The sequence below is a fragment of the Ips typographus genome, linkage group LG13 (genome assembly GCF_016097725.1).
Source record: "Ips typographus isolate SLU linkage group LG13, UJ_Ityp_2.0, whole genome shotgun sequence".
Lineage (NCBI taxonomy): Eukaryota > Metazoa > Arthropoda > Insecta > Coleoptera > Curculionidae > Ips > Ips typographus.
This window is the reverse complement of record NC_138434.1, coordinates 414,799-426,175: the sequence shown is the minus strand read 5'-3', so window position 1 is coordinate 426,175 and position 11,377 is coordinate 414,799. Positions and strand designations below refer to the sequence as shown.

The 11,377-nt window shown below is 37.8% G+C and overlaps 1 protein-coding gene across 6 annotated transcripts in view; it reads right to left on the bottom strand.

The window, feature by feature from the left end:
- Window positions 1-41: 41 nt before the first annotated feature.
- Window positions 42-11,377, bottom strand: part of Spn (protein phosphatase 1 regulatory subunit spinophilin) — a 29,962-nt gene continuing 18,626 nt past the window's right edge. For 3 of the 6 annotated variants that reach the window (XM_081991616.1, XM_081991620.1, XM_081991617.1), the window contains 8 exons: window positions 7,419-7,531; window positions 6,811-7,365; window positions 5,764-6,066; window positions 2,421-2,528; window positions 2,121-2,267; window positions 1,926-2,067; window positions 1,619-1,875; window positions 42-1,149 (listed from right to left, as the gene is read on the bottom strand). In XM_081991616.1, the coding sequence (XP_081847742.1) occupies window positions 886-1,149; window positions 1,619-1,875; window positions 1,926-2,067; window positions 2,121-2,267; window positions 2,421-2,528; window positions 5,764-6,066; window positions 6,811-7,365; window positions 7,419-7,531 (1,889 nt within the window). In that variant the 3' untranslated portion in view covers window positions 42-885. The remainder of the gene's footprint in view (window positions 1,150-1,618; window positions 1,876-1,925; window positions 2,068-2,120; window positions 2,268-2,420; window positions 2,529-5,763; window positions 6,067-6,810; window positions 7,366-7,418; window positions 7,532-11,377) is intronic. The other 3 variants (XM_081991619.1, XM_081991621.1, XM_081991622.1) reach the window with 3 other exon arrangements.

The window sequence follows — 11,377 nt, the reverse complement described above, 5'->3', positions numbered from 1 at the left end:
ACATTTTCGTTAGGGAAAAGTGTAAATAAAAACCACTCAGCTTGTTTCGTAGTACATTATAATATATTACAGTTTACGGTTTTATTTATGGTTTACTACATATTTTGATTTCTTTATAAATAAATTACCGGTTACATTATACTATCAAAAAAAATTAAAAATAAATCACAAAAACGTCTGCCGTAAACTACAGAGCTGCTCGCAAACAACAAGTCCATTTAACACGCATCCAATATCTATACAAATACACAGGTCAGTGTCATTTGAGCAAACTGGACGACAATTGTGAAACACACCCTGTATATATGACGTCAGTTTGTACTACTCCGTATTAAGTCCCTTAAACGTTTAGCACTGACAAAAAAATAACAACATAAATAAATAGAATATTAACAAACAAAAATCTGGCCTACTTGATTCTAGTTTGCCGTTAAGTGCAGTTAAGAAGAAACGTGTTACGTTTATGTATAAAAAGAAACACAAAACAAGGATATAGACAATTTTATACAAGTATAAAAGTGGTTTGAAAAATGAGGTTATATACACACACACCGAAAACCTCTAGAAAACGACGGACCGAGTGCGTTTGTGCGACTTGCAGTCAAAGTGACATTTGACTGTCAAACGTTTGTGTTTGTTTTAGAGAAGTTTCCATTTTTCCCTCACAGATGGCGACTTGATTTTTAAGAATACTGTTTCACCTAAATAACTGTAGTCAGAGATTCTAATGTTTAAACTTACTCTAAAAATTATTGGCATCACAGTTTAACCTACTAAAACATTCTTTTTGAGATATTAACTCGGTTCATTCACTCTCACTACTATGTATTTACACTCACGCAAATTATGGCTTTGTAATTAAAAACGAGCTCAACGGAACTGGCTCTATTTCTTTTTATTAGCCTTCTCCGCTTTGCGCAGCTGTTTCTCCTTCTCTTTCCGGTCTTTTTCCTGTTGTTTTCGTTCTTTTTCCGCTTGCGTTTTCAGCTCTTTGATTTTCCGCTTCAGTCGGTTCTTGTCGTCGCTCGTTATGCCGAGTATTTTGAAATCGGCCGAGGTGAGCAAAAGGAGGGCGCTGCCGTTCACCTGCAGCTCGGCAAACTTTTGAATGTGCTGCTCCAGACCGATCTGTAACAGCCACTGACACACCTGTGTGGGACAATTTTACAAAATTAGTCAAAGATTGAGTGGAAGCTGGCCTTGAAAATTGCAGCGTCAAAGTGGAAACTGTCAAATTCAATTAATCTGGTTTTTAACCATTAAAAGTCGGATATTTAACACTGTTAACTGTTTTTTTTAAACTACCTCCATTTTGACGGAGCATAGCTCCGTTGTTTGGGGAGCTACAAGAAAGTGTAAAGAAGGAAAGTTGTAGAAAATGTCTTCGTCTACAAGATTGTATTAAGGGCTTTTTGCCTTTAAGGGCCTCCTTAAGGAGATACAAAGCCAAAAAGTGACTGGATGCACTAAACTGGTTTTTTTAAACTAACTCCATTTTGACGGAGCATAGCTCCGTTGTTTGGGGAGCTACAAAAAAATGTAAATAATGAAAGTTGAAGGAAATTTCACCCTCTACAAGATTCAATTAAAAATTTTTTTTTAAAAGTAGATTTATTACCTGATCCTTATTCCAGTCGTTGACGGGCGTAGAATGCCAAAAATGAGAGCCCCGTTTATCACTGGCTATACTGCACGAAGACATACTGAGATCGGTGGTAGCCCAGGAGGTGTCGTGTCTAGAGGGGGACACCGACCCGGAGCTCAGACTAGAAGGAGATGGCGGTTCGGGGGAGGTGTTACCCTGGTGGTGCCATGGTGTCGTTCCAGGTGGTGATAGCGTAACCGGCACGACTTTCTTAACTGCAACCAACACTTCTAGTCACCGAATAACCCTCTCCTAGGAGTTCGCTATTATTTTGGGGTACCTTTTGCGTTCGCCTCGCTCACGGCCTGTCGAATTTCTTCGAGCAAATGGTGCGCCGGGTCATCCTTGGACTTTTCGTTCAGCTCGTCCGTCGAACTGGTCACGCTATCGCTGCCCAGTCTTTTTTCTCTCTCGGCCAGTACCTGATGTGTATTCAATTGTTTTTTTTTTTTTAAGAACAAAAGATAACACGCACTTGTTTCAGTTGTTCCGCCAAAGAGTGCGGCGGTCCCACCCCTTTGGTGGTGCCTCCCCCACCGTCCGCCCACGTCACTTCGTCCGATCTCGACTCTTTCTGCACCCGAGCGTAAACCACACCGGAAGGTTGGCTGCTAGGGACGTTCTGGAATGTACAGGGTGATTGTTCATATTTTACTCAATAGCTAAAAATACTGCCTATTTCCTAACTTAAACTAACCATCCTGTATAGTTAATCAAAATTGAATTAATCGCTAGATTAACATACAAAGTGGGTTAAAAGAAAGTGCATTTATACCTGCGCCGTGTAGTGGGTGCTGGTTTGTTGCACTTCGCTGTACTGGACAGTGTACTGCTCGTATTGCTGTTGGTGCGAACGCAGCTGCGGTTGGATTGAGGTGTATTGCTAAAAGTAAGCCAAACACACGCACGGTTTGTAAAGGAAAGAGCCCAAACTACAGGGTATTAGAAAAAACCACGCCCAACCATTAACCAATCTCAAGATTATTTGAGCAAAAGATTTTCTCTGACTGACGAGGTGTCCTTTCTTCACTTTGGCAACATTGCCCATTTGTCTGTGACGTCATTCTAATATTGTTTGAGCGTTTAGAAAATTGCCAGAAGCCTCTATGAAGGTTCTGAACTGTGATTTTTAGTTTTAAAGCTTCTAACAACTTCCAGAACCGTCAAAGTTTCCGAATGCCTCTAAAGTAGTCTAGAACAATCAATATGCTCTTTAAAATGTCCAAAAACCTTCTAAATATTTCCAATTTGCCTGTTTGTTTGAGCGTTTAGAAAATTTCCAAAAGCGTCTATAAAGCTTGGTTCACATGAATCCGGAACATTCGCGGAATGCGGACAGCGGAAAATCGTTCAGCCAATCAGCGTTCTGTCCGTCTATCCGGACCGGATTGCATATTTTGATATTTTCCGCGCGTAAACGTCGTAATCATGACAGAGACAGAAAACAAAACAGAAACAGCAAAGCAAATATGTCCGTGGAGATGAACGAAAACGATTTTAACACTTTTGTCCAAAGTTACCCCATTTTGTGGGCTTCTAAGCACCCTCAACACAAGGATAATAATGCCTTGAGGAAGGCTTGGCTTCAGATTGCCAATCGAATGAAAACAATAGGTATTCGGTACAGTCAGAGAGAAAAGCGCTGCCAAAATTTGAACTGGCAGAAACACAGTTTGAAAAGAAAGTCAGCGACAAAATCGTCTGTTAAACTCACTTGGAGAGAGAAAACAACAGTTTTATCCACATTTTTGGAATCCTTATTAAGTTTCCTATCTACTAACATAAAAAAACACTAAAAAATCGAGTATAGTCAGTTAGAAAAACAGTATCAAAGTTTGTACTGCCAGAAACACAGTTTGAAAGGACAGTCAGAGACAAAATCGCCTGTAAAACCCACTTGGAATGAGAAAATGACAGTTTTAAGCACATTTTTGGAATCCTCGTTAAATTTCCTATTCAGTTACTTGGAAAAACTGTATAAAATGTGGTACAGTCTGGGAGAAAAGCAGTGTCAAATTTTGAACTAAAAGAAACACAGTTTGGAAGGACAGTCAGAGACAAAATCGCTGGTGAAACCCACTTCTAGTAAGAAAATGTTTGATTTAAGTACACTTTTGGAATCCTCATTAAATTTCCTATTCAATAGCCAAAAAAAAACAAAAAACATATCGATACAGTCATGGTGTCAAAGTTTGAATTATTAGAAACACAGTTTGAAAGGACAGTCAAGGACAAAATCGCCTGTAAAACCCACTTGTAGTGTGAAAATGACAGTTTTAAGCACATTTTTGAAATCCTTATTAAATTTCTTATCCAATAGTCTAAAAAAACACTAAAAAATCGAGTATAGTCAGTTAGAAAAACAGTGTCAAAATTTGAACTGCTAGAAACACAGTTTAAAAGGGCAGTAAAGGACAAAATCGCTTGTAAAACCCACTTGTAGGGTGAAAATGACAGTTTTAAGCACATTTTTGGAATCCTTATTAAATTTCCTATCCAATAGCCTAAAAAAATATCACTAAATTTGGTACAGTCAGGGAGAAAAGTGCTGCCAAAGTTTGAAAACACAGTCAGTGACAAAATCGTCTGTTAAACTCACTTGGAGTGAGAAAATGACAGTTTTAAGCACATTTTTGGAATCCTCATTAAATTTCCTATTTACTAACCTAAAAAAACACTACCAAATTGAGTACAGTCAGAGAGAAAAATAGTGTCAAAGTTTGAACTAACAGAACCACAGTTTGAAAGGACAGTCAAGGACAAAATCGCCTGTAAATCCCATTTGTGGTGTGAAAATGACAGTTTTAAGCACATTTTTGGAATCCTCATTAAATTTCCTATTTACTAACCTAAAAAAACACTACCAAATTGAGTACAGTCAGAGAGAAAAACAGTGTCAAAGTTTGAACTAACAGAAACACAGTTTGAAAGGACAGGCAGAAACAAAATCGCTTGTCAAACCCACTTGTAGTGTGAAAATGACAGTTTTAAGCATATTTTTGGAATCCTCATTAAATTTCTTATCCAATGACCTAAAAAAAATCACAAAATTCGGTACAGTCAGGGAGAAAAGTGCTGCCAAAGTTTGAACTGGCAGAAACACAGTTTGAAAAGACAGTCAGCGACAAAATCGCCTGTAAAACCCATTTGTGGTGTGAAAATGACAGTTTTAAGCACATTTTTGGAATCCTCATTAAATTTCCTATCCAATAGTCTAAAAAAACATTAAAAAATCGAGTATAGTCAGTTAGAAAAACAGTGTCAAAATTTGAACTGCTAGAAACACAGTTTGAAAGGACAGTAAAGGACAAAATCGCCTGTAAAACCCACTTGTATTAACCGAGCTTAAATATTGTCAATTTGCCTGTGACGTCATTCTAATGTTGTTTGAACGTTTAGAAAATTGCCAGAAGCCTCTATGAAAGTCCTGAACTGTGATTTTTAGTTTAAAAGCTTCTAACAACTTCCGTCAAAGTTTCCGAATGCCTTTAAAGTAGTCTAGAACAATCAATATGCTCTTTAAAATGTCCAAAAACCTTCTAAGTATTTCCAATTTGCCTGTGACGTCATACTAATGTTGTTTGAGTGGATAGTGATGTTGTATTTAAATCAGTTTACTTTTTAAACGCTCTGTGTGTATCTAACAAAGTATAGAATGGCGCTTTTAGATCAAGTAATCGCTGTGATTAACGGATTAGGCTGCATTTTTGAAACACCCTTTGTATATTAAGAGAAAGACCCCACCAGTGTACGTAAAGTGCCACAAAAACTACTGTTGTTACCCGGAAAAGGTTAGGTCAGATATGTAGGTATAATTAGAATGTACAAATGTACATTCTAATATGTTATACTATATACAAGTAGAATGTACAAACTGGTATAGGTACATGTACAGGGTGTTTTATGATGACTTGAAACTCTCTCAAATATGACATCATTGTGGAACACCCTGTGTATAGTTTCGTTCACTTTTTGCACGCTCTTGGGTTCTTTTATTAGGTTCAATACAGTTTGACATATACGGTACCCGAAAAAGGTGTGTGACAATGTGTTATCGAGTTAAATATATGTCAAAGTGTATTGCGGTTATGATTTCGACCGTAAATCACGCCACCTACCGGTTGAATAATGTAATGAGGGTTAGTGCTAAGCGTAGTAGGCCGCGTGCCCGCGTTAGAAGCGGCGACGTGATCGTTGTTAGACGTCGGGGGTTGTCGCGGCTTGGGCGAGTAAGCGGACGAGTTGTCGGTGAGTTCGTCCGCCGAGTTGTAACTCTCGTCCAGGCCGTAGTCCGAGCTGCTGTTGCTCAACGAACCTTTTTTCGTACCGCTCGGCAACTGTCGATTGGCCAACGAGCCGCGCGTGGCCAACTCCGCTTTGCTTTTGGTCGCCGTTATGTCTAAGAGTTCGTGGGGCGGCACCTGTAATTTGTTAGAGGGGAGGGGAAACCGTGCCAAGATCAGTACAATCAGTCAAAACGGGGAAGGGGAGAGATGGTTCGTAATTACGATAATTAAACTCTTAAATTCGATTAAACAGTCAACATGACCTATCAAGTACTTTGTTTCAGGAGAAGTGGCAGTGACATATTGAAATTCACTTCTGTCACCAACAAGACACAAAGAAGTGTTGATAGAATGTTACAGAATAAACTGACAATGGTTCCTGTCACATTTTACAGAACTTCCTTTTCTGACTTAGTACGTGCCCATGTAATAGACAAGGTTCAACAATTATTACGTCACTGCCACTGGCTCTGGAAGGCACTTTAGTAGTTGGCCTCTGTATGTAGAAATAAACAATGTTGCCGAGTTTCTGCGTAATTACGAACTTGACCAGCTGGATTACGCCCTCATATACATTTCGAGTTGCCAGGTTGGCAATTTACAGAATACACATTTCTGGAGCTTTGCTTGGTATACAGAGCGGTCCAATTTTTTAGTTTAAATTCGCAAAGTTGCAGTATTTTTCATGAATAGCCAAATTTTTGTCAATCTGAACCACCCTGTATTAAATATAGAAAGTACACTCTGGTATCAATCAAGTGGACCTGTTATTGGTGCATACGACGGTGCAGTTAGTTAGTAGACAACATGCAACACCCTGACAAAACCCGAGAAACGCAGCCGTAAAGAAAAACAAACTGGGCCAAACCTGTTACATACCGCACGATCCAACTCTTCTTTGGCTGGTAATTTCCGTTCCACCGTTGCCGTTTTGTCCTCGTCCGGACTCTGGTCGGACACTTCCGTGTCCGAAAAGTCCGGATCGAGCGATCGAAACATCGGTTTAGGCGGTTGACGTCGTGACATTTTCGGCGTCAACTGTTTGACGGCGTTGCCGTCGTAGGGCAGCACCATCGGAAGACCGGCTTTCCTTTGCGTGTCCAACAGGTCCTGTTCCAAAGCAATGATCCGGTCTTTGAGGTTTTTCACTAAAGCGTTGTATTCGGTGTCTTTTTCTTGCAACAGTTGCTGGTAAAAGTCTTCGCGATGCAGCAAATCGAGTTCGCGTTGCTGAAAGTCCCTGACTAGTTGCTTGGCCCTGCTGTATTTCTTCTCCAAGGCTTGGTACTGCGCCTGGGACTGTTCGAGCATGTTCTGGAATGTCAACGCCTCTTTTTTCATCAAAACTAACTGTTTTTCCGCGTCTCTTAGCCGGTTGTTGACTTGCTCGAGTTTTTCTGAATCGTCCGGTTTCAGACCGTTTTGTTCCATTATCTAGAGTAAATAATGATAATCGTTTCAATGTAAAATACACCAAAAATACACACCTCTTGCAGGAGATTCCTAAGAGATTCGGAACTTTCCTGCTCGTTGTCGAACAGACACTCCTGATTCACTGTCGGACTGACCGGACCGTCACTTACACTAGTATTTGTCGATCCTGGAACAGTTGCAATCATTGACGTTTGACTGGCCCTTGCTCATTTAAAAGCATGGAAGTGGTCGTACTCTCCAAATTCGCGAAGAGTACAACTACAACTCTCAACAACCCTGTATATTATTACATTCCGGAGTATTTACTCCTGACAATTCCGTTTCATGTGTCATAATCTAGTATATCCAACTGTTTTCACCTCTTACGGTTCAAATAAAATGCTTACAGTCACCATGACCATACTCAAGGCCAAAATGAATGATGAATGAGGGTCACCTGATCATTTACGGTTAAACTAGCAGCCTTGCGGTCACGTGACCATATTTCAAGTTATAATTTTTACGATCGAAAAGAATTTTTAAAGGCCACGTGCCAGAAACACAGTTTGAAAAGACAGTCAGCGACAAAATCGTCTGTTAAACTCACTTGGAGTGAGAAAATGACAGTTTTAAGCACATTTTTGGAATCCTCATTAAATTTCCTATCCACTAACCTAAAAAAACAAAAAACATATCGGTACAGTCATGGTGAAAAATGGTGTCAAAGTTTAAATTGTTAGAAACACAGTTTGAAAGGACAGTCAAGGATAAAATCGCCTGTAAACCCACTTGTAGGGAGAAAATGACAGTTTTAAGCAAATTTTTGGAATCCTTATTAAATTTCCTATCCAATAGCCTAAAAAAATATCACTAAATTCGGTACAGTCAGGGAGAAAAGTGCTGCCAAAGTTTAAAAACACAGTCAGCGACAAAATCGTCTGTTAAACTCACTTGGAGTGAGAAAATGACAGTTTTAAGCACATTTTTGGAATCCTCATTAAATTTCCTATCCAATAGTATAAAAAAACACTAAAAAATCGAGTATAGTCAGTTAGAAAAACAGTGTCAAAATTTGAACTGCTAGAAACACAGTTTGAAAGGACAGTCAAGGACAAAATCGCCTGTAAAACCCACTTGTAGTGTGAAAATGACAGTTTTAAGCACATTTTTGGAATCCTCATTAAATTTCTTATCCAATAACCTAAAAAAAAAATCACAAAATTTGGTACAGTCAGGGAGAAAAGTGCTGCCAAAGTTTGAACTGGCAGAAACACAGTTTGAAAAGACAGTCAGCGACAAAATCGTCTGTTAAACTCACTTGGAGTGAGAAAATGACAATTTTATCCACATTTTTGGAATCCTCGTTAAATTTCCTATTAAGTTACTTGGAAAAACCGTATAAAATGTGGTACAGTCTGGGAGAAAAGCAGTGTCAAATTTTGAACTAAAAGAAACACAGTTCGGAAGGACAGTCAGTGACAAAATCGCACTTCTAGTCAGAAAATGTTTGATTTAAGTACATTTTTGGAATCCTCATTAAATTTCCTATTCAATAGCCAAAAAAAAAACAAAAAACATATCGGTACAGTCATGGTGAAAAATGGTGTCAAAGTTTAAATTGTTAGAAACACAGTTTGAAAGGACAGTCAAGGATAAAATCGCCTGTAAAACCCACTTGTAGGGAGAAAATGACAGTTTTAAGCAAATTTTTGGAATCCTTATTAAATTTCCTATCCAATAGCCTAAAAAAATATCACTAAATTCGGTACAGTCAGGGAGAAAAGTGCTGCCAAAGTTTAAAAACACAGTCAGCGACAAAATCGTCTGTTAAACTCACTTGGAGTGAGAAAATGACAGTTTTAAGCACATTTTTGGAATCCTCATTAAATTTCCTATCCAATAGTATAAAAAAACACTAAAAAATCGAGTATAGTCAGTTAGAAAAACAGTGTCAAAATTTGAACTGCTAGAAACACAGTTTGAAAGGACAGTCAAGGACAAAATCGCCTGTAAAACCCACTTGTAGTGTGAAAATGACAGTTTTAAGCACATTTTTGGAATCCTCATTAAATTTCTTATCCAATAACCTAAAAAAAAAATCACAAAATTTGGTACAGTCAGGGAGAAAAGTGCTGCCAAAGTTTGAACTGGCAGAAACACAGTTTGAAAAGACAGTCAGCGACAAAATCGTCTGTTAAACTCACTTGGAGTGAGAAAATGACAATTTTATCCACATTTTTGGAATCCTCGTTAAATTTCCTATTAAGTTACTTGGAAAAACCGTATAAAATGTGGTACAGTCTGGGAGAAAAGCAGTGTCAAATTTTGAACTAAAAGAAACACAGTTCGGAAGGACAGTCAGTGACAAAATCGCACTTCTAGTCAGAAAATGTTTGATTTAAGTACATTTTTGGAATCCTCATTAAATTTCCTATTCAATAGCCAAAAAAAAAACAAAAAACATATCGGTACAGTCATGGTGAAAAATGGTGTCAAAGTTTAAATTGTTAGAAACACAGTTTGAAAGGACAGTCAAGGATAAAATCGCCTGTAAAACCCACTTGTAGGGAGAAAATGACAGTTTTAAGCAAATTTTTGGAATCCTTATTAAATTTCCTATCCAATAGCCTAAAAAAATATCACTAAATTCGGTACAGTCAGGGAGAAAAGTGCTGCCAAAGTTTAAAAACACAGTCAGCGACAAAATCGTCTGTTAAACTCACTTGGAGTGAGAAAATGACAGTTTTAAGCACATTTTTGGAATCCTCATTAAATTTCCTATCCAATAGTATAAAAAAACACTAAAAAATCGAGTATAGTCAGTTAGAAAAACAGTGTCAAAATTTGAACTGCTAGAAACACAGTTTGAAAGGACAGTCAAGGACAAAATCGCCTGTAAAACCCACTTGTAGTGTGAAAATGACAGTTTTAAGCACATTTTTGGAATCCTCATTAAATTTCTTATCCAATAACCTAAAAAAAAAATCACAAAATTTGGTACAGTCAGGGAGAAAAGTGCTGCCAAAGTTTGAACTGGCAGAAACACAGTTTGAAAAGACAGTCAGCGACAAAATCGTCTGTTAAACTCACTTGGAGTGAGAAAATGACAATTTTATCCACATTTTTGGAATCCTCGTTAAATTTCCTATTAAGTTACTTGGAAAAACCGTATAAAATGTGGTACAGTCTGGGAGAAAAGCAGTGTCAAATTTTGAACTAAAAGAAACACAGTTCGGAAGGACAGTCAGTGACAAAATCGCACTTCTAGTCAGAAAATGTTTGATTTAAGTACATTTTTGGAATCCTCATTAAATTTCCTATTCAATAGCCAAAAAAAAAACAAAAAACATATCGGTACAGTCATGGTGAAAAATGGTGTCAAAGTTTAAATTGTTAGAAACACAGTTTGAAAGGACAGTCAAGGATAAAATCGCCTGTAAAACCCACTTGTAGTGTGAAAATGACAGTTTTAAGCACATTTTTGGAATCCTCATTAAATTTCTTATCCAATAACCTAAAAAAAAAATCACAAAATTTGGTACAGTCAGGGAGAAAAGTGCTGCCAAAGTTTGAACTGGCAGAAACACAGTTTGAAAAGACAGTCAGCGACAAAATCGTCTGTTAAACTCACTTGGAGTGAGAAAATGACAATTTTATCCACATTTTTGGAATCCTCGTTAAATTTCCTATTAAGTTACTTGGAAAAACCGTATAAAATGTGGTACAGTCTGGGAGAAAAGCAGTGTCAAATTTTGAACTAAAAGAAACACAGTTCGGAAGGACAGTCAGTGACAAAATCGCACTTCTAGTCAGAAAATGTTTGATTTAAGTACATTTTTGGAATCCTCATTAAATTTCCTATTCAATAGCCAAAAAAAAAACAAAAAACATATCGGTACAGTCATGGTGAAAAATGGTGTCAAAGTTTAAATTGTTAGAAACACAGTTTGAAAGGACAGTCAAGGATAAAATCGCCTGTAAAACCCACTTGTAGGGAGAAAATGACAGTTTTAAGCAAATTTTTGGAATCCTT